The 23,328-nt window shown below is 43.3% G+C and overlaps 1 protein-coding gene across 2 annotated transcripts; it reads right to left on the bottom strand.

Moving 5' to 3' along the window:
- Positions 1–346: 346 nt before the first annotated feature.
- Positions 347–23,113, bottom strand: psme4a (proteasome activator subunit 4a). Of its 2 annotated transcripts, XM_028988799.1 has the most exons (48): positions 22,629–23,113; positions 20,781–20,921; positions 20,365–20,481; positions 19,741–19,797; positions 18,426–18,470; positions 17,299–17,448; positions 17,065–17,128; positions 16,901–16,975; positions 16,400–16,522; positions 16,210–16,302; positions 14,757–15,022; positions 14,463–14,649; positions 14,202–14,291; positions 14,052–14,116; positions 13,812–13,962; positions 13,598–13,696; positions 13,447–13,516; positions 13,297–13,364; positions 12,752–12,967; positions 10,394–10,551; positions 10,073–10,168; positions 9,924–9,979; positions 9,726–9,782; positions 9,197–9,252; positions 8,998–9,096; positions 8,857–8,919; positions 8,658–8,753; positions 8,331–8,462; positions 8,037–8,246; positions 7,692–7,828; positions 7,542–7,595; positions 7,018–7,147; positions 6,828–6,909; positions 6,103–6,256; positions 5,920–5,989; positions 5,682–5,807; positions 5,445–5,597; positions 4,758–4,862; positions 4,413–4,504; positions 4,184–4,315; positions 3,816–4,024; positions 3,642–3,727; positions 3,417–3,545; positions 2,980–3,135; positions 1,211–1,373; positions 996–1,129; positions 762–904; positions 347–668 (listed from the first exon to the last, which is right to left on the bottom strand). In XM_028988799.1, the coding sequence occupies exons 1-47, from the start codon at positions 22,823–22,825 to the stop codon at positions 770–772; spliced, it is 5,544 nt and encodes a 1,847-aa protein (XP_028844632.1). In that variant the 5' UTR covers positions 22,826–23,113; the 3' UTR covers positions 347–668; positions 762–769. The 2 variants fall into 2 exon arrangements, with proteins under 2 accessions (XP_028844632.1, XP_028844633.1); XM_028988800.1 differs by lacking the exons at positions 347–668; positions 19,741–19,797 and having other exon boundaries at positions 770–904.
- Between the last annotated feature and the right edge of the window lie 215 nt (positions 23,114–23,328).

Here is a 23,328-nt window from a genome sequence, read left to right as displayed (position 1 = left end):
CATGACCAAACGTGTCTATTAAAATAACAACCAAATAATAAATATGCAAAAATCTAACCAGCAGCCCCACCCCCCTAATATTGCACTTCAGATAAATAAAATAAATAAATACTGAAAGTTTGCATTTATACTTTATACATTACAGTAAATAACATTAGATTAGCATTAATCTCACGTCTTTTTTGATGCTTGATTACGTCCAGAGGTGGAAAGTTGCATTTAGAAAGTGCTCATCCAAATTTGATCCAGGGTTGTGTTTTTGGTAGAGCTTTTTCCACCTCCAACCATTCTTTCTATTCAAATTTGCCGTGCGAAACGGTCCACATTTTCAGTCAAGTTCTGTTGACCCCCCACACAACACACACATTGGAGCAGAAGAAAACCTTTTTTTTTTTTTTTTACAAATCGCAGGTCTCTCAACCCTGCTATGCACGATCCTTAAATATTAAGTATACCAAAATAATAATTTATTGCTAATTTGCACAAATATACATGATCATTCTGTTTTCAAGGTAAGTTTTCAAGGTTTTTAGGCTACAGAACTGTTGCCTTCAGCTGGTGTGATCAGTTTATGTCAGAGCAATCCAGACTACACAGATTTAAATAAATTATGAGGAACCCCAGGCTCCTCTTCGGGGGAGAAGGAAAAACTTGATTTCAGCATCACACTGTAAGAACAGAGAAAACAAGGTGTGAGTGGTCCTATTTATCTCATACACTGATGTGCAGGGAACATTTGAGTAGCCACAGAGCAGACATACTTTGGTAATCAAGCATAGTAACAAGGAGAGACCAAGAGATCGGTCAGCACCAGGAGCTGATCGTCCGTGAACTGCTGTTTGTGCTCCTGCCAGTTGTCGTGGTGAGTACGTCGGAAGTTGGATAGGGTCTTCTTCACAGTCATCTAACACACACACACAAACAAAAAAAGTCAGTGGAATCAGCCCTTACAAAGCATCAAGCCACTTAGACTGAAGCCCAGAGAAGAGCCTCACCTCTATGGGCTGTGTGTCATTGAGATGAACGCTGAGGTTCATGAGGAGCTGGGGCATCCAGGCGGGTACGTCATACGGGCTGGAGAGAATGCAGGCACTCAGACCCAAAACACCCGCATGTCTACGCACCAGGTCTGGAGAGGAACGAAGTAAATTAAAAAAAGAACAAAAGTTCTAGTTCGTCACCAGACAGGAAGCAGTTTAGACAGGTTTACCTGCAGAGGGGATGGTGTCCACCACCGAGCCCAGCTCTCTTCTCCTCCTCTTGGGCAGCCGGGTTTTACAGAGAGCTTCAAAGTGGGCCTGCATGGCTGTGTCCATCATCAGGAAATTACACTGCAGGAAGCCACTCAGAGTGGTGGCTGCCATCTCCCTGACCTGAGGTCAAAGTTGATGCAGGAAAAGAAAAGGAAAAGGAAGGTTAAGAATAAAGTGTCACACCGAATCACACCGCTGTGCACAATGATGTTATAAATCGGGCACATGGCATTAGGTCAGGGTGGTAAACAGGGTGGTAAACTGTGTGTTATACTGGACAAACCCGGCAGATCAGCTACCCAAACTGAGGATGTTTCCTGATATTCCATTTTCCACCCCATCTGCCCAGATTTTCTGTCATAATGTCCCACCGCTCCAGACCATGCATTATTGATGCTGTGCATCCAGCGCCACAATCTCTGGAGCCTCAGAAAAGATACAAGGGAAAGGACAGATTTTTATTTTGGATGAAGGGGGGAAGAAAATACGCCTCGGTGAATGACAATGTCTCAACCTTGAGATCACAACAGAGCTGAAAGAAAGGCAGGACCATTCAAGAGCTACGAAAATAAAATCATCATCATAGCAGATGCTGATGAATTGTGATGGAGGAACACAATGTTCCACATTAGTGCTCCATCAATGCTAGACAGTGAGTCTGCAAACACGTATCTTATTACACACACTGGCAGCAACGATGCAGGATGGTTAACAGAGAGACTGGCACCCTAGGTAAAAATGTGTGTTTCTGTTGTTAAAAATAAATAAATAAATAAATTGATCAATAAATATTGAGAACACGTTTAGGCCGTATTCATACATAATATTTGAAGCCTATACAGACAGATACAAGGTCAAAGGTGAGCTACAGCAAATAATAGCATCACCAAGGGCATAAGGCTGGATTCCACTGGCGCTGCAAGACATTTACACAACAGCATTAACCCCAATCCCTTCAGAGGTGACACGGTTAAAGCCACCGAGCCGCTAAAAGACACGCTCAGAAAGTCATGTAGATTGATGGACGTGGCTGCGGACAATGAGTCGACTGTGTTCCAATGCAGGGACGTATGGAAGGACTCCGGGCAATGCGCCACACGTTTCATTTTAAACAGGAAGGAAAAAACCACCACCTTCACCATCCCCGCTTCCCCTTACTATTCTCTGTGCTCTCCTCCCCTCATGTCTTTTGAATCTGAACATTTATCGCCATGGCAACTGAATACCCCTGCAGCCAGAGGTTGCTGTGGCAATAGCAAAGAGTAGTAGAGTGGGGAAAGCAAGAGCTGGAGAGGAAGGAAGTGCTGAATCACTAAAAAAAAAAAAAAAAAGACTACACACCCACAAATGCACCTGTTTTAAGCCCTTGAATCATTTTACAGATGTCCGATTTTTAATCTTACAACACACAAACGTGAAAGGACCAGCCCAAACGGTACCTTCACCCCAATTACATATTTATTTTTTCCTTTAAAATGGCGGCATAATCTCTTTCTACTGCTAAAGGACACCATAAAATTTCAGTTGAGCTGAAATTAGTAAAGAAAAGCACAAAGATGGAGCTCACCAGATCCGCCTTTTATTTTAGTCCTCCTGATATGTCACACCGCTCTGAATGCTTCATGTTTCTTTTTACAATGTCATGCTTCTCTCTGTTAACTTTTTGTCTCTCTCTGATGTTTTTACTACAGACTTTCCCCCACATCAGCCATTTTGTCTAATTTACCTCCAACTGCTCGTCCTCCAGCAGGCTCATGACCAGTCCTCTCACGTCACTGACGGATTTCTGGTTGCTCATGAAGGTGAAGAGGTTGTAGAACACCATGATCTGGAGGTAGGTGAGTACACTGTGACGAGCGTGCCATGAGTTGCTACCTGCGATCTGCAACACACAGAACCACCTGCTGTCATTCTCATTACTGAAGTGTCCACAAAAGGTAACGATACTGATGTCATTATTTATCATAATGTGTTTTTTTAATAATATTTTAATGAACAAATACTTGATTTATACACTGTATGTTATTTCTTTACTTTTGCACTATAATGCAAGATAAATATCACAAAAATATTGAGCATTTCTCCATAAAAGAACACACACCAACACACTGTACCCCACAAGATGCCTGGCTGAGGGGAGGTGTGTTGGCTGTGGGGACTCACCTTCTTCAGAGTCCTGAGTACTTCAGAGATCTGTTCTGGGTACAGCAACCCCTGGGACATGAGAGACAGGCAGGTCTTAGCATCCCGCTTTAACTCATCATAGCTGTCGTCATTCTCCACCGGCGCAATCTGAGGAGGGAAAACAGGAAAAGAGTGCAAGTGTGTGAGTAATGAGGGGTGACACTGGTGGGAGGTCTTCGCTGATGACTGTACGATGAAGCTCACTTTAAAAAGCAGAGGTAGCAGCTGCAGCTGCTGAGGCACAGCCGAGGAGAAAGAGCGCCCCGCACTGGTCATCAGCCACTTCAGCACTGCAACAGGAGTTACATATGAAACCAGATATGCTGGGTTCAAAAGGAAAAATCTAATACAGTCACAGTCAGTCAGACTCAGACTCACCGGTCTTGAGGAGTTTGATGGCCTGTGTGCGCTCATCCTGCTCCCCCGCCCCGTTCTCCTCAATCACGTGGTTCTGAATCTCCTCGTCTCCATCAAGTAGGGGTTTGAGGCGGACCAGGATGCGCTCGGTGAACTCTGAGATGCGTGGTGACAGCGTGGGCTGGGTGTTTGGCAGGTTCACATCGATCATGAAGATGTAGGTGAGAACACTTTGAGAGAGACAGGAAGTGTGTGAAGCATTTAATGAATTCGTTGATCATGTATTTTCATTTTCTGTAAAAAAAAAAATCTATTAACCGCTATGTTTGCAAAAACAGCACATTGTGTTCATCAAACGTCTTACACACAATGTGTGTGTGCATCTTCACCTGCCAATCCGCTCCCGCACGTTCTTGTAGACCTGTGTGAGTTTGGGCTCCAAGTACTGCAGCAGTCTGTGCAGGAGCTCAGGAACCCTCCACTCCTGCTGGGCCAGTCCTCCCTGCAGCACGTACAGACGGCTGGGGGGGACAACAGAGGTTCTGGTCTCGTAACTCTGTCTGCTTTCATTACAGAGTGCTTTCACAGAAGTGTACAAATTACTCAAGGTGGTTTTACCAGGCATCCACAAATGAGCCTCCCTCTCCATTGACCGGTGACTCCATCAGCATTTCAAACAGCCAGTGGAGCTTCCGCGGGTCTCTGCTCTCCTGTGGATGGTGACAAGGCAGGAGAACAGAAACATCAGCAGACACAACAGGGATTAAAGGTTTTCCTGTTCAGTAACATGTCATTTAGCCTTCAACGGGCCACCAGAAACGCTCTGGGGAGCAATGGGTACACATTTTGCCACTCTTTTCAAGACTTTACCCCCTGCAATAATGGCATATGTTACTGCCAGGGATGCTCCCTTATATAAACATCCCCTATTTGAACATGAACAGAAATCTTATGTACACTTACACATGCAGTGGCAATGCACGTGCCCCAGTCAGCATAGGTTTCCACTGTGATGTTGGACAAAGCTCTACGAAGGAGTGGGCAAAGCATGGCCCAGAGTTTCTCCACCTGAAACATCAGCAATGATGAACAGCTCAGACAGATCCTCAGAATCTTAGATTCTTATATGTAAATGTATTCTTAATCATCAATCAAAACCTATTCTGTGGGTGAACATATTGGAAACACTACACATTAACTAAAATACATTTCTAGATACAATACAACACATTATCAGACACCCTTATCTCAGGGACACAATGGTAGTAAGTGGGGTTTGAATATGTCACTTTGTTTGGTCCACCCTTGGATTAATCATTTTTCTAAGAAAACATCACAACTTCTCCAAAATACTGTTTGGTAAATATTTCCAGTCGATAATAACACCATTTAGCCACAAAGGCTCAAACTATTGGATGTTGAATTAGACATATCAGGTGTGTTCAGTTTTCACTTACAGTTTACAGTACACACAACCAGCCAGTCACTTCAATGTGTTTAAAGTATTTCTAATGTTTTCTAGTAGAACCATTTTTTTTTATTCAAGAAGTGGCCCAAAGTTCTGGTCTGTAGTGCATAAATTACTGTACTGGTATTAGGTATTATATGAGATTTTATGATACTGGTTCATGCTACTGTGATAATGTGGACCTTGCTGTAGCTCCAGTGTTTACTGCCCCTGATGAGGCCCGAGATGATCTCAGCCACACAGCGCTGGGCACTCTCATGGGTATCCACTACTAGGCGCTCCATATGTGGCCACAGCAAGGGCAGGAAGGCATCACCAAAGTTCCGGAACAGTCCCTGACGACAATGCAGAACGAATGGCAGTTGATGAAAATAGATCAGAGAAGATCTTCAAAACCAGCTGAGAGGTGCGATTCTCACTTTGAACAAACAGAAACGGCGTGGGCTGAACTTGTCTTTCCCCTTACGGTCCTCCAGGGAGAGGAACTTGATTAGCTTGTCGATGAAGGCGGGATCTGAGAAATGGTCATAGACGATCTGCTCTCTCTAAAGTAGACAGCATGTACCACATGTTTGAGAAAGTTGTGAAGTGGTAGTTTCACATTCAGAAATTATACCAGTATATGCTTGTGCTAATTAGTTCTGCATTTTTCTGTACCTCATTCATCTCGTCTCTTGTAAGGCCTTGTTTAGGTTGATCCTTTGGAGGAGCATATACCATCAGCTTCCTATAAGAAAGAATATTTGCCAATTACCAGGTTTAATGGGGAAAAACTTAATGACTGGAAGAATGAAAGCCCTATAAGAGAAAGGGGGGTTAATAAACAGTCTGTTGGCATACTGTGGCCAGCTGTAATAACCCCAGTGGGTTTTCTCCACAAAGTGGCAATCCTCCCAGTCCTGCTGGGAGTGTGGCAGACGAGTGCTGTCATACAGAAGCCACTGGTTATCGGGCCTATCACCGACACAGACCTCATCAGGCTCGGGAATACTACCTACCAAAAACAAAGACATTGGAAATATGAGTTCAGAGGACACTTTATTAGAAACACCAAACACCCTATAAGTACACTTTGTCTGTCTATTGTAGTCTATAACCCAGCTGTTGCCATGAACAGGTTGTATGGTATATTTATGAACCACATTGTATGCTTAAGGGCCTTTGCGTATGACCCTTCACACAGTTACAGTCTGAACTTCATGTGCACTTTCAATGAAATCATACCCACAAACACACACCTGCGGGACATAGGGGTCGAAGGCCAACCAAGGCTTGTTTCTGTGTGCTGTGTTTCACAATGACAATCACTTCACTTTCACTATTGAAGTGTATTATGTATTGACCATGTATTTCTTCTTTTAGGTCAGATTTCATACCATCGGATACGCCTTAAGAACATTGGTGGCCAGCCCGATGAGACTGATGATCTGATGAATTTTCCACCACAGTTGTACGGCAGCAGACAGATGCTATAGCCATTTTCATCAAATAAACTACTAATTGGCCATCTAGTCCATTTTGTGTGTTTCAATTAAGTGGTTACACAGTGAGACAGACAAACTCACAGAGGTCATAAGGACTGACGGGCACTTTCTTGTGAGGCCTCTTCAGCTGCTTCATGATCCCAGCCACGGCCGCTATCGCCACCTGGGAACAAACTCCGCTCAGGTGTGTACAGAAAACACATCAGAGTATTTCATAATAATTTTGTTGACCACATATATGCTGCAGTGGGAATAGGGCACATGGACATACTTTTCGCACAAGGAGGGAATCATGGTTGAGGCTCTCCACAAAGAACAGCACAGCAGAAGATGGCAGAGGGTGGTCATCCCTGAGCATCAGCGAGAGGAAGCCAGTTGATATGTGTTCAAACTTCCAGGGCCTGCAACATAGTTGTAACAGACAAAGAGATATAGGTACTATAAGGTACTATAAACTTATAAACTGCATTTATTCAATCATTTTGTGATTAAGTTGATAGATTTTTTTTTATTATAAACTGATTAGTTAATCAATTTTGAAAAAAATATGGTGCATGATGGCAATACATCAAATCAAAACGATATGCAATACTTGACCTCTGTATGACTGCTAATGATTTTAGAGAGCATATTATGTATTCTGTATTTCTAAATATGAATGGCAAAATAAGTGTAAACATGACACTTACATTATTAATATTATTATCATTATTTACAGTATATTTCTAGATTGCAAAAATGACAGTTTCCATTCTTTCATTTAAAATAAAAAAGAAAATCTGGAAATGAACCTACAAATTTCTGTCATTCAAGCAGTCAAGGAGATCTTGGACCAGCTTCCCATATAACCTGTAGACGGGTGAGAGTGTTAGGAATGTGTGTGAGATCAGTGCACGATTGATGAACGCTAGAGCGGTAAGTAGCAGGACAAGCACTGCTTCTTACCGCACTGAGTCAGCGTTCTTCTGCTCCTGCCGCTGCATCCCCCGAGGCTCCTCCTGCTCTGAGGCGACGGACTCACTTGCTTGTGGACCCCCAGAGTTCATTAGCTGCAGCGCCACAGCACGGCAGCTCTCTGGGATCTGAAGTCCAACAACCAAGAATGATTTTTAATTATTATATAAAAAAAGATTTTAAAATGCTCTATATGTTCAGGAAAATATATTAAAATGGCCACAATAAACTAAATAAATAATTGGATGTAACATCTTTTTACATTTTCTCTAGCTATTAAAATATAAAAAAACTATCCAAATATGCAAATATCAGACACTCTGGTAAGTGTCTTACCGAGAAGTCGATGCCAATGGTCTCATACTGTCGGTGGACCTTGTCAGCAAGGTCATCAAACAGTCGCACAATGGAAGGCTTTTCCAGGGACATGGCAGAGCTGAATCCTGAGCGTACAATTGCTGGCCACGTCAGGGCAATGCAGTCCCAGTACTGCAGGTTTGCCAGGCAGAGACCACTGTGGTTCCCCAGCAGACAGTACATGGCACCCTTATCAGATGTACAAGAAGTTCAACTGACCAACTGTTTTATAGAATCAGATGACAGGAGAAATGGTGGGATGGACTGTCGTACTTTGAACTGCTGCTGTGTCACATCGGTGCGGCTGGGCTCTAAGAACTCCAGGACTCGAGGGATGAGGTCCCTGCAGCAGAAATTGTAGGTCCCAAGTGCAGTAAACAGCACATCCTGAGCTCTGCTGCGCACCTGTATTCAGGCAGTGCAGACACAAGTCTGCAATTACACTCATGGACACTTTATTGAAGACAATCCATGCTGCTTCATTTCATCAGTCACCATGTTTCTGATGTTCATGGGTTATCGTATCTATTAACTAATTGTGTATTACTGTTTTAAATTATCTACGACATAAGCCATAGCACAAACCTCTGCAGAACTCACCTGGCTGTATGTGCTAGTGGACAGTCTCAGAAGATCAGTTAGAAGTTCCTGATGAACTTGCCGGTACTCACAACCTTCCACAGTCAAATTCCTGAGCTAGAACACACCAAATGCCCAAAATGTCCAGGTAAACACAAAAAAAGCGCTTAGCACTCAGTATTTTAAAGAATAATGAATGAAACAGAACAGTTTGTCCTACCTCATGCTGCAGCATCACCCTATCGACTAGAAGGGCTCGGATGTGCTGCTTGCTGCCATGCAGCTGCAGGGAGAGAAAGCATGATCAGCATTTTTTAATCGCCAGCACCAAGTCCAAGTAACTCAAAATAGTGAAATATACCCGGTTCTCCATGGACTTCTTCACCAGGCTAAAGCTCTTCCAGCGGGAGTCAAACTCGTGTTTGTGGGATCCTTTAAAGTGCAGGAGGTCACTGATGATCTACAAAAAGCAGACTCATTAAAATCATGAAGCAGGCGCACATCATGAGTGTGATTATTCAAATAGTTTAGCATCCCAAGATAATAACAGCAGAGCCTACCTTAATGATGGAGAACAGTGATTTGGTGTCATCTTCCGAGTGTTCAAGGATGTGTTCTATAAAGGAAAAAAAAAAAGTCATTAATTCCATGTAAACTTAAGGAGACTTTTCAAATATCGTTGCATCTGTTATTTAACATAGTTTGGACCTATGAATTTTTACATTTGTATTCAAATAAATGCAAAAATCACATCACTGGTCAGATCCAATAACATGCTGATGACAGGATTTTTAAAAATATTACCCAGGTAAACAGCAAGTATTACTGTATTTAGAATTAATATAGGTTATGCACAATTACAATATTGAATCTGAGGGAGATTCCAAATATATTTTACCAGTCTTATTATATATACACACTAATGCTTCATTGTGAATGCATGACATTTATGTAGGTGGATGAGTAACAGCTGAACTGAACTATATAATGGTAGTTCAGCAGGGGGGGGGAAGAGAAGGACTGTTGCAATCTCCCAATGAGTTGTCATGACAACGCAGTACATGAGAGCAGTACTATTAATGTACTCACGCAGTAACTTCCGCATCACTCTGCAGATGACTTCTCTATAGTTCTCTCTCGACAGGTCTGCCAGGAGAGAGAGAAAGAAAGAGAGAAATAAATAAAGAAAGAAAGAAAGAAAGAAAGAAAAAGAAAGAAAGAAAGGATGAACAGACAACAATAACATGAGGTGCCATTTGTCTGTTCTCAGATAAACGCTGTACTCACCATAATCCACTCCAGTGTACAATCTTGTCTCATCAAGATGTACCATACTGTGTATTCTACAAGAAGGGGGTAAAAAAAAAAATCACATAGTCCCCATTGCTGTGCACTACTATAAAGAGTTTAAAATGTTTTTTTTTTCCAACACCTACAGTTCAGGCACTGGTTCACCACTCAGGGGTGGCATTAGGCTCCCAGCTCCCAGAAGGCAGTGCTGCACGATGGACAGGCTCTGTAGAACATCATCCCTGTGAAGAGTCATCAGCTAATAAGTACCAGCTACAGGACCGGGTAGTACAGAGACTCATCAGTTGAACAGAGCGAACAATAATACTTTTATTTAACTGCAGACTTCGCACGTTTATTAGAAAATAAAATATCACTCTGGGCTCTTGCAGAACCCAGACATTCTGCATCACTGCTCTAAGCAATATGATGTCCCTTTGATGACTGTACTCTCCAGACCTTCTGACCTGCTCATGTCTTGCTCTCCCTCTGCATAGCTCTTTAGTTTCTGCAGCTCGGGCTGCAACAGAAGGTCCAGCGTGTAGAAGACAAATGCCCGCTCTTCTGTATTGGGAACATGCCAACAGATGTCCAGGTTCCAGAGGTCACCTGGCCGACCCCAGTCCTGCACAAAACCACACAACACAGACAGAGCATCTGAAGTTCACTACACTGCAAAGATCTGCAATTTCTTCATTAAAGAGAAGTGATTTCTGAGGAGTGTTAGTTCCTACATATCATCCTCAGATGATATGCAATATTATGGGACAAAACCACAGTTTTGATAATGATTCAAACCCAGCTGTGCCACACTAACATGGAACTTACAATGTTAGTTCTCATCAGGTGTCAGGATTGGCTCCAGATGAGGTTGCCAGCTGGGGTCAATTCTGACAGTGTTTAAAAGTCTGTAACTCCGCCCCTTCTGGAGGGACTGCATTTTTGTGGACTCTGGTGTGAACTTGACCTTGCGACGGTGTACTTGTGTTTTGAGTTCTGGCAATCGCCACACGCCTGCGGGCTCGTTTGTGTTTTTACCCTGTTAGGTTCCACTGTTTTTGGTCACCGAGCCGTGTTTATTTGTGTTTATTTATTATTGTTCCCAATATGTCCCATCTCTGCGTTTCCCTCCCCCGTCAGCTCGCCGTCGTGACATCAGGAAGATGTCTATAGTCTAACATCAAAGCAGCCCTCATCAGTCTGGTAAGCATTATTACTCAGATGCAAATGATGGTATTAAGGAAGTGGTTTGGGCATAAAAAAACCATACAATTCATCATGTCCTCAACATCACAACATTATCCAAACAATAGCCAAACAGGTTCCAATGTAATATAGGACATGTTATTAATGTATTACAGCTGTTAAAGGGGTGAAATCTCACCTCAAGTAAGTTTCTTCTCACCCATGTGTCATCCTGGCACACAGCCATATTTTAAAAAAAATGTAAACCTGCAACCTTTCGATTACGAGTCCACTTACTTAGCCGCAAGGCCACCATTACCCCACAAAACGCAGTTGCTATTTATGCCGCTCCACTGGAGCTTGAGTCCAACGACTTAACCACTCGGCGATCGACTTGTTCTTAAGAAAAAAACGTTTATCAGACGCCCTTATCCAGAGCGACTTACAATCAGTAGTAAGAGTCTTGCTCAGGGACACAACCTGGGACTCTGTGCTCTTCTGGTTCATAGGCAAATCTACTTTTGAATGACTACAGAAGCAAAAGTTATGGTTGATCTAACTACTCCTCACCTTTCCCAAATACCTATTTCATAACCCATGTTTATTAAATGTCAGCAATCATTGATGCAACACCTTCTCGGGCCGAGGCTATTTTCAGCAGCGTCACACTGCACTTGGAATGTCATGCTGGCTGCAGGCTGTTGCTGCTGAAGCCACTTCTAAGAACCTCTGTATGACCATCTTATCTGAGTGCACAGTGCCCCACCTCCAGGAATAAAGACGTGACCCGGCTAGGGCACAGCTAGGTTAAGACGTCTAGCGAGCGGTCAGTAACAGGGCAACGATTTGTAATCGTCTGAGGCGGTGAAATGCTTAAGGCGGCAAATGCCTACTGCAGCCATCTCACACTGACACACTTTCGGGAAGAGGGAGACTACATAACACTGGAGAATCAGAATGACGTTTCCTAGAGGCCAGGGATATAATAATAAAACACACACCAAATATTGTGATGATGAATGAGACTTCCGGCTACTGAGCTACACCAGTAGGGGGCCAGGCCAGATCCAAACTTTTACGTTTACGGCATTCATCAGATGCAGAGTGACTTACAATCAGTGGTTACAGGAACACTCCCCCCGGAGACTCTCAGTGACACAATGGTAATAAGTGGGATTTGAACATTTAACTATATTTTTAGGTTGTCTGAGCTAGTGCATAAAATCCCCATAAAACGAATACTGACCAGCAATACAGAACTGTTACTAATAATGTCAACAGATGAAGACCACCAAGTTAGGCAATGCGGCAACAGGTTTATCCACATTCAAAAAAAAAGGATTTATATTGTGTTACAGTCGAGCTTCTTTCTGTGCTTCTGGTTACTTAGCACCATATTTTTGCTGCTAATCCGATTGACTTGTTAGAGTGGGTAGCCACTGCCTAGTTGCTTGTTAACGTTTCTTTACACCATAATTTGTTCCTGTAAAGTGTAACACACATTGTTGGTGTAACGGGATGGCAAAGTTACAGACAGGCAGGCATGATCACGTTTGCAGCCTAGAATTGTTTCACCATATCAGGGTGAATAACCCACCTGTGGGAAACACACTGCATTACATAGAGGGGTTGCATCCTACCTTGATTGGGAGGTAGTCCTTGTCGGCTTTGTGAAAGCCCCCTGGCACGCTGTAGTACTCGATGGGGTAGATGAGGGAGCTGGAGCGCTGCACGTGGTAGAGGAGGTTGCAAGCCAGGCTGTAGCCTTGTTTGCACTTGAGGTGCAGCGTGAGCTGAAGGATCTGCACCAGCTGAGTGCTGTACGGCAGAAGCTTGTCTCCATCCACACGGGTCACCTGAGAACATAAGGAAAGAATGAGGGATTTTCTCGAATATTCTTTCCAGACTAACATCATGAATGCCGGTAATATGGTAATAATATAAATTATCAGAAATACAAACTCAACTACTGATATCACTCATAGAGCTATAGTTGACAAAAGCTCTTCTCAGCTTTTACCCTGCTCTGGTGTTGGTGCCAGTACTCCAACACAACGGTGGGTCACATTTTCTTCACTCACTTACTCTGCCCACCTCATGACATATCACATATTCTTATTTTTGGTGCGTGATCAGGGCTGATTTTGTTTATAAAGGGGTAAGTGTGGCCTAGGTTCCCCTGTACCTCAGAGAGTAGCTGTAGGTTCCACAGCAGCTCCTTATCCAGCTCTTCCTCATCCTGAACATCCTCATCTGCTGAGCACAAATCATTATAGTGACACTATCCCTTACCAGCACCCACATTTTGTACACAATGACACACAGTGGTGCTTACTGGCTGTGATCATGGTTATGGTGGTGCAGCAGTGTGGCACAAAGAGCTTCAGAGACTCTTCGGGATGACACTGTGGACAGAATTCGAGAACACAGTGATGACTGAAAGGTTGAAGGTCATAAATTAAAACCGCCATAAGACTCTCACTCACCTTAGTAGCAGCTCTGCACATGTCTGCTACCATTCTCCCAGCCACACGAGTCTCAAAGATGTTGGTTGTGGCAAAGTTGAAGACCTTCTGTAGAGCTATCTGTAATTGCAGTGCAGAAGAAGACAAATGGGCATCAAAGTTGGAAGCATTTCCAGAACAATCTCTCCTCCATAATTCGAATAAAAAAATAAGAGAATGGAAGTACACATGAGACCTGAAAGATCTCCCTAGAGCACTGTGTGAGGATGGTGCTGAAGGTGGAGGAGAGGCCCAGCTCCACCAGACTCTCCAAGTGAGTCATCTTCTCGTTCTCAATCTCCTCTCGAGTCTGCTCTGGGGTGCTGCTGTCAATCAGGGCAAAACACCTGCATGTACACAAGCACATATACATTCTATTAACACATACCACACAACAATCGCGCTCATTCATCTCTGCACAACCAATTTCAAGTACCGGTCCATGAACTGGAGAACAAAGTCCTCAAACTCGGCAGATGCTGAGCACATCTCTCGCTCCACCTTCACAAAAGGAAAGGAAAAAGGTGTCTGGAGGAGGAGGTGGAGACACAATGGTGGATAATATAACTGCTCTGAGGCCTCTTACCTGTGTCAGGTCATTCCGGTCATGAACAGCAGAAGAACAGTCCACCAAAGGCACAAGAGTAGCAAATGTAGCTATGAACTGGAATGTTATCTGCACCAGAAAAATAACACACAGTGAATCTCCTTACATTGACCAAGGAGAAAAAGAGGAATCTAAGTGTGTGTCACTAGGGTAAAGCAATATAAATCTACAATATAAATCTACCTTTCAAATAGATATAAATCTATTTGAAAGGATTATTACAGAGCAATTACGACCCACCATGCACTTGCTGAAGTCATTGGGGTCAACACCAGGCAGTGCTCTCATGAGGAGGGGCAGCATGTGAGTAGGGCCCTCTGGGAAGCGCTCGCCTCCTGCCACCAGACTCCGTGCCACGCCAATCATACAGCTGAGTGTGGCGGTAAGCTGGTGTGGCTCTGTAAGCGTCTCCATTGCTGGGTACGTCCTACAGAAAGTGACAGGTCATGCCATACAGGAAAGGCTAATTATGTTACAGCATGCTTTTTAAGGGACAAAACAGGAGCATCTTTTAATTCCTCATTTCTCACTCACTTTTCCAGCACTGGTGGAATGACGAGTTCTGGCCTCATGAGTGCAAGGTTCTGCAGGGCCTGTGCAGCATCCAGGCTGCCCGTCTTGCTAAACATTGCCAGCAACACTGGCTGCTTCATGCTCTCCACAAAATCTGTGATGTCCTGCTCAGTGAAGCGGTGGCTCTCGGGAATGGGCGTCAGCCATGTCGGCTGCCTGTAGCGTTCCCTGTGAAGCCGCTTCACCACACTCATAGGCAGTCTCTGCAGCAGCTTCATCAGTTTCATCTGGACGGGAAAAGCACACAGCATGCGCTTTCAGCTCTAGTCACTCACATGAGGCATACATATCACTACAAAGTGCAAAATCTTCAGGAAGGTGAGTGTTGTCATGTCTACACACTTCTCTCACTTTCAATAACCACTTCATCCTCAGTGAGGAGGCGGTTGCCAGAACTCAGGTTACCATAGAGCACATATACCTTTCACTCACACCTAGTGTACATGATTTTGGACGATAAACCCATGCCAACACGGCTAGACAAGGCAAACCCCACAAACAAAGATGCCATGGCCTAATTGTAATTAAATGATATCTATCACAGGGAGAAAAAAAAACTGTAAAATGGAAATTATTGGAACTATTTGATTATGTATGTTTTGCAATGCTATTTTGCACATTCCACAATGTGTCTTAAAAAGGTGAATTTGTGCTGGAATTTTATCATTGCAAAATTAAATTATAATTAAATTATAACTTGCATGTGTGTCTATACACAGTATATATTTTTTCTAGAGGGTAATGTATAAAAATGCATAATGCCAAATTAGACAAAGTTATTGAACATTTCAGTGAAGAAATTAAGCTTGCCTGCAACAAGTCACTATGTAAAATGGTTGCTTTGGCCAGGCAATGATTTGTCATAAGGATGGCTGTGCTACCTTGCATGTTTGTGTTCTACTCCCACTGATCTTCATTACACTAATTGCTGCAACCAGTGTCCATATAAAACACTTTCGAATAAATATGTGTGTTTGCAATCCAGCCTTGAGGTCAGCACAAGATACACGACCCCTCTGTACTTCCCCAACAGAACCAAGTCGACAGACACAGCTGAGGAGCAAAACAAGCGCAGGAATGTTTTTGGGGGGTGGGGGTCATGTGCCTCTGTTATATGTAACGCTGCCTCTGACATGTGTCACTGGGGTATTTCGGAAGCACTGCATCCCCACACCACATTGCTCTCAGGGTCCACGTGAGACTCGAGGGGACTGGAGCCTGACCATAAAGTGTATCTTGCTCCAGATCAGTCTAATCAAACAAACAGACAACAAGCAAACAACAGCACTTAGCATGATTCATAAGAGAGTCCTACAGGTTTAGATTTGATTTCTGGCCTTTTCTTCTCCCCTGGTTGCAAAAGGAGGTGTCAGCAGGCTCTGCTAACACAGAGATCAGGCAGTGGGTGACTCACCAGCCAGCGGCCATGATTGGAGGGGTGGAAGAAGGAGGTGATGCTGTTAAAAAGGCCACTCAGCTGGGCTTGGGCCTGCTTGCTGGGCCCTCCCTGACACAGCAACCCACAAAAACAACATGTTTCACACTGAAAATGCAGGAATTTTCAACGTTACATGACGATTAGGTTTCCCATTAACAGTACTGACCAGTAGAGCAGCAACCCAGATGACTATGTGGTTGATGTCATACGCATTTGTCAGGTATCTGGATACCAGCATCTGACTGGTTCCTACAGGAAGGTTCAGACTTCGAAGGATTCTGGTAAATATCTAAAATAAAAAAAAAAAAGGTCACATGCAAATATTCTCTTCATCTATATAATAATATCTGCATAAGGACAAATATATTACTTGCCCAGCATTACAAATATTAGTGTCCATGAAAGCGTGCCTACATTACAGGGCATTCTCAATCATACAAATAATTTCATTTGACCCTAACGTTACACTAATTCTGTTGATGCACAACTGCTGTGATGCGAGGACAGTTCGGTGAGCAGTGGGTCATCAGGGAACATGAGAGCGCTGTTGACAAACACCCCTCACACGGCCTCTGAGAAAGCAGGCGGCCTGGATCAAATACCACCGCGAATTGCAACACATGTTGCTGCACAAAGCGGGGGAGAGAATTATTACACCCCTTCTCACCTTGGGTATATACGGATCCCAGTCTATGTAGCCAATATTGTCATTAGCCAGGCGGGCAAAGAGGTTGACGAGATGCTTTAAAAAAAAAAAAAAAAAAAAGTAACCAGTGAAAGCAGACATTGATGGTAATGTTTAATAACCGTAGGACTGTTCAGAAGACTCACCACTTCCCAGACCGGAAGGTTCTGCACTGAAACCCACAGACTGATCAGTTCATCAAACCAGAGCCTAATATAAAAAAAATTGAATTCAGTACAACATAGAGTTAAATGCAGACACAGACACACACACAGGCTTCCGCCATCAATTCATGGTGTAATAATAGCACGGCCACGGTCAAGAGAGGTGAGGTGTCGATGGAGCGGTTGGCTGAGTCGGGTGTTGGTGACAGTGCTCACTTGAAACCCTTGTGTTGAAGTTCTGGAGGAAGGGTGGTGGGCAGGAAGAGCTCGAAGTAGCTGATGGCTCTCTGCATGGTGACGTCAAACGGGCACAGCAATGGCCGCCACTCGTCCAGCATCTCCTGGGTGGCCGACTCGGGGAAATAGCTGAGTAACAGGGGAAAGTCAAACAAATAACATACAGTACGTGTGTTTCAAACAAGGTCTAAAACACAAGAACCCTTACAAGCTCCATATTTACTCCGACAACAGTCATATTTACACTTAACACATACATAGAAATTGAGTTACCCGTTCCGATCTCATAATTTACTGTCCATCAAATTCTCATGACACCAAAGGAGAAATCAAATCAAGAATCCATGAGTCCCGTGCAGTTTCTGACCCCACCTCGCGCCTCCTTCAGGAGTAAAAAGAAACCTGAACCCCGGCCAAAATTAGATGAGCATTTAATGGGATTAAAAGCCTTAGGAGTAACAGACTGCGAAACATCAGTGTCTTGCTTTAAAATACCAGTTACCAGCCGAGGAGCGACCTCAGCATTTACGCGGAGTTCACGATTCCAATGAAAATATAATAAACTGACCACATCAGGCCTGCGGTCCAGACAAGTAGGCTGTGCTACAGTGTTGCATCATACAAAGATTATCTATAATCCTCTTGGTTTGCTCAAAGTGGCACGTCATTCGTATCCAGCCACTACAATTTTTTTTTTTTCATCCCCAAATGTTGAGTTTATTTATAACTCAGCCACTGTCTACTGTCTGTAATCTCAGATCGCCAACCATAGTACTCAGTGTCACTTGAACTATAAAATACCTGCTTCATGCGGAGACGTTTCTGCTAAACAACACAGAGTCGGACAACAGCACCAGCTCATCTATTGACATCCAGCCTGGTGCACACATCCCATTCTTTACCAGCACAAAGCCATCGCCACAGAGAGGGTCCCTAAGGGGTGAGCTTCTCAGAACCTTTCTAGAACTCACAGCTAGTGACCTTATTGAGTGCGAGAGTTCAATGAAACGTTTTAAAATGGGATCTAGCAACCACCCTGTGGAGGTCAAAATGAGTCACTGGCAGTTTCAAATTAACCTGAAAGCTGCTGGTTGGTCTATACTTACGGTCTGCAGGTTTTCACCAGCGCTTTCAGCACTCCCTCCACAGAGCTGGAAAAGCGGGGAGAAAGAGAGAGAGGATGGAGTGAAAAAGTCTGAAAAACGCCTCTTGGGCAGAATAAAACAGGAGGACACCCACACTGAATCTGGTGAAACACATGCAAAACAATATTCCTGTACAATTAATGGCACACGTGACAAAAACTGAATCTCAGAAAACATAAAACTTTAAAAAGCTTTAAAATGATGGTAGACAGTTACATAATGGAAGCTGAAAGGTTTCACACTAGCTTTACTGTGTAACCTTAATTAAACGTTTTATAGCTCAAAACAGTTTGAAATGAACTAATTCTTATTTTTTTTAGATGTGTTAAAATGGAAGAGGACTTCAAATAATTAATAATTATCTATCTATTACTATCCTAGGATTTTGTGTGATTTTAACTTGTGTGCTACATGGTAAGGCTATAATAATAAGTAATAATCATGTTACTTGTTGTATTGTATTTGTTATTGTTATTATACATGTTTTAATGATATGTTGCATGTTAGTGTTTTTAATTGTTCTGCTTACACAAGAAAAATGTGTAAAAAAAACTGACTAGAAAAATCAATGAGACAGTGAGACATAAAATATTAGATTTATGCTATTATCAGTGGATCAGAAGTACGAGTTTGAAAATGCCCTTATATTCCTTTAAATATTATTGTTTTGAAATATGTTGCACATTTGTAATTATTTCAATCCCCTCAGTTTGTACTTCTTTAACCTCAAAACTGAAACGCTGTAGAGTGGGTGTAAACAGAGAATTGTCCATCAGGAAAAATGCAATGCCCCCCCCCCCCCCCCCCCCCCCCAAACGAAAAGCATTAAAAATGAACTGTACAGCAGAAATGGCCACACAGTCTGTAATATTTGAGGATGGGTTGTCACTGAACCATTTTAACAGAGAGATGTTTTTTAAAATAGGAAAACATCAAAAGGTTACTGAACCCAAAAGGCCTTTCTTTTATAATGGCTATACGGCAAACGGGCGACACCCACAAGCATCATGGCCCTCCAAAGCAGCACGTCTACTACCACCACCTGGCAACAGACCGGATGCATTAAAAACGGGGCAGGTGAGGGCAGGAAAGCTGTTAGCAGCAGTGCAATATTCAACCATGTGAGTCTGTACAAGTGGCTTGATATTCTGTCTCAAAAAAGTGGGTGTAGGAGGGTGTTGGTTGGAGTGCTCTTCCCATTCTTGCATGCATTGGAAAACACGAGGGGATGAGGGTGGGGAAATCAGACCAAAACATAGAGAAGGCTCATCCTTACCACCTCTGAGCAAGTTTAACCATTATATGTTTAGAGGTAGAGTGAGGCCGGAGTGAACTGAAGGTCAGAGGAGAAAAGGGGGATAAACACACTCAGGTCAGAAGAAAAAAAGTACTTCATACGTCTGCCCTGCCTGCCCCTCAACCTGCTTTACTACTAGACTGGAGCGGCACTTTTTTTTTTTTTTTAAAGCGTATAAATGTCCTCCACGCCAGTGCACACAGGTTTTCTCTAGCTCTGATAGGATCAGGCTGGTACTGCTTACCATATGCATATAAATTGATTAATATAATAGCTCTTGATTCAACTAAATGTTTCCTAATAAATCGCAATGGGTCTATTGTAATAACCCACTAATGTTCATGATGCTCCGAGGGCAACAGACCCTGCAATTACTGAACTAAAGATAACACATAAAATTCTACAAAAGTATTTAAAGTGATAAAAGTTTATCACAGCACAAAATTAATAAAACGAAACCAGTAACACAGTAAGAGAAGAATAGTAGCATAGTGACTGAAAATGTGTTTTATCTCTGCGTACTGCATACTCATCTTCTCAATGACGGCTTGGCCTACATATTAAAGCCTTTTTGTAGATGTGTGGGTAGGGTCATAGACATACCTGGGGAACCAGTTGAGGCCTAGATGCTCAGTCTTAGAATAGAGGATCCGATCGTAAAGCTCGTACAGGGGTCGCCAAGGCAACTCCAAATCATCCCTGGAGAGCAGATCTTTCTTCCTGTATGAATCACAAGCAGAAGATGGACTCAAATGCCAGCTGCACAGAACACTCAGCAATATAAGCTGGCTCTGAGCAAACAAAATTAATATTACTGAATATACATTTAGTAATGTCAATTTTGCCAAAATTTTAAATCCTCTTCTCAGATTGATTAAACAGTGGCGAACGGACACTGTATACAAGTGTGTAATAAAAAAATATAAAACACACACACACACACTCAGCTTTTCTGTATTTTTATACCAAAAAATGATTCTGCATTTGAGTGCTTCATACCAGCAGCAGCGCACACTTACTTGAGAAGATTGACGAGAAGCCGGGCGAAGCCCTGCATCATGCTGATCTCCAGCTTGGGGATGGTGACCAGCTCGTACAGCAGCCTGACAAACAGCACATGGTCCTCCTTGCTGAACTTCCTGCCATATAACCGGAGGTACCTGCATGGCAGAGTAACATTTAAATCATCTTCACTTAGGTCTTTAAACCAACCACAGATCGGCCATTATCAGTAGGGGAAACAGTGACGTAGGACTATCAGAATCACCACGCCAAAGCAGTCAAAGACGGTTATTTACTGGTATTTCGTGAAATCACAAGTCTTCATCAGGCACCTCTACCAGATAGAAACTAGGTCAGTAGCTTCAAGTGCACAGTTTCCATCTCTGAGCCGGCGGTGAGTCAACTGTGCCAATGAGGATTAGGAAGCTCACATAAGCAGACCCAGACAGATCATAAACATTAATGGAGCCTAATAACGCCTGGATAGACATGTGCGAAGACTAAACTGTCACAGAGACATTTTCCATACAGAAGACCTGGAAGAACACGATAAACAATCACAAGACAACAGCGGACATTCGGTTCCAGTCACGTGACATCCAAGCCTCAAATGCCATCAGTCACAGCCATGGCCGCATTCAAGTTGTGTCATGTGACCTTGTGATGTTTACAGTACGCCCAGCAAGGTGACAGCAGTTGGGAAATAAGCGTAGGACCATGTGAATCGGAGCAGCAGGGGATGGGGTTACGAAGACCAGCACCATGTGTGCAAACCGCAGTCACATCACGTTCCCTTGAGGGTCATCTCTAGATAACAGGATTAACAGAACACCTACTGCTCATCACTAGTGTCATGGCATGGCTGGTTAGTTTACGGCCGGTGAAGTCCGACCGACTCTGTAAACACATAAAACTGTCGAACCGGTGAGGTCCCCTTGATCAAGGCACCGTCCCCACACGCTGCTCCCCGGGCACCTGTCATGGCTGCCCACTGCTCACCAAGGCTGATGGTTAAAAGCAGAGGACACATTTCATTGAGTCACCGTGTGCTGTGCTGTAGTGTTTCACAATGACCGTCACTTCACTTTCGTCTGTATACACCGGTGTTCAAAGGTTTAGGGTCATTTGGAGGTGACCAATTGTTTAATAATAAAATAAACCCTTTTTTACTGGATGTCAAGAGTTGAAAATGCCTCTGCTGGCTGGAAATGTCTGTTAATGGTAGAACATCTGCATGCATGTAGAGAGGAACGTCATCTGCAACAACTAGCCTCCAGTTCCAGTGTAATATTGCGGTCGTTAACGCAAGGCCGGCTTTTTTACAAAACCATGATTAGAATAGGATGCCTTTTGTTGTCCCTGTACGCACATACAATGAGACTAAAAGCAGCTCCTTCAGTGCAGACAGATATGTAGAAAAATAGTACAAATATACAAATAAACACAATACAATAAGGGGCAGTAATTGCTGGACAGAATAATGAGAATTTACATTTACTGCATTTATCAGACACCCTTATCCAGAGCGACTTACAATCAGTAGTTACAGGGACAGTCCCCTTCTGGAGACACTCAGGGTTAATAGTCTTGCTCAGGGACACAATGGTAGTAAGTGGGGGTAGTAACCTGGGTCTTCTGGTTCATGGGCGAGTGTGTTACCCACTAGGCTAGTATACAGAACAGTATACAGATGTTGCCCAGTGTTCAATGCTGATAAATAGTAATACTGGAAAACTGAGCTGAAGGCGCAGGGCAGGGACGCGCATGTGTGTGTGGCCTTAGGGCGGATAAACACACGGCAAATTCCTACATGTATGAATGAAACATGGTTGTTATTATGTTATTTTTATTTTTTTAAAACTTACGTGGAAAGTTTCCTCGTCCAGAACAAAACTCCCGGCCATAGTTCCCTGAGCTCGACAGCCCGTCCCAGGTTCCCTTTAATTTTGGACAAAATCTCATTGGACTCCGCGTCTAAATTGTCCGCATAAGGCAGGAGTTTGTTGTAAACGATGTCTTTCTGGGGGACAAATCCTCGTGTCTCGGATGCGTCTTTTTTCATATTACAGCCACCCCCGGCGAGCCTGCGTCTTTGTCGGTAAGAGAGGATGAGCCAGCGCCGGTGAAGAATCCACTTTTAAAAATGTCCTGGGCGCAAATAATCCGGCACACAACGAAAAGGGGGGGAAGCTACGAATGGTAGTTGTTATAAAACCCTCCACTGTACAAAAAAAAAGTATATATAATAATAATAAGTTGTAAAGCTCTGCTAAATAAAATACTAGTTGGTTGTTCGGTGAATGGGCTCCTGACCTCTGACGAGCTGCTTCTCTGACGCCTCTGGCCGGGCGCCTCCCCTATTTAGCTGACGCTCGTTCTGCGTGCTGACGGGTTCACACAAAGACTCAATCTCCAACGAGATCAACGACTCTACTAAAGACAAAAAAACAAAGGCTAACAGAGCAAATTATTTTGATCAATTAAGCGCAAATGGCACATTTATTGATATTTGCCCCCGTGGATTAGATTGGGTAATTATTTAGTTGATTAATATAAGCTTCTTTA

This window comes from Denticeps clupeoides, chromosome 8 (genome assembly GCF_900700375.1).
Source record: "Denticeps clupeoides chromosome 8, fDenClu1.1, whole genome shotgun sequence".
Lineage (NCBI taxonomy): Eukaryota > Metazoa > Chordata > Actinopteri > Clupeiformes > Denticipitidae > Denticeps > Denticeps clupeoides.
The sequence above is the reverse complement of the archived record's forward strand: the minus strand, read 5'-3'. Positions and strand labels throughout refer to the sequence as shown.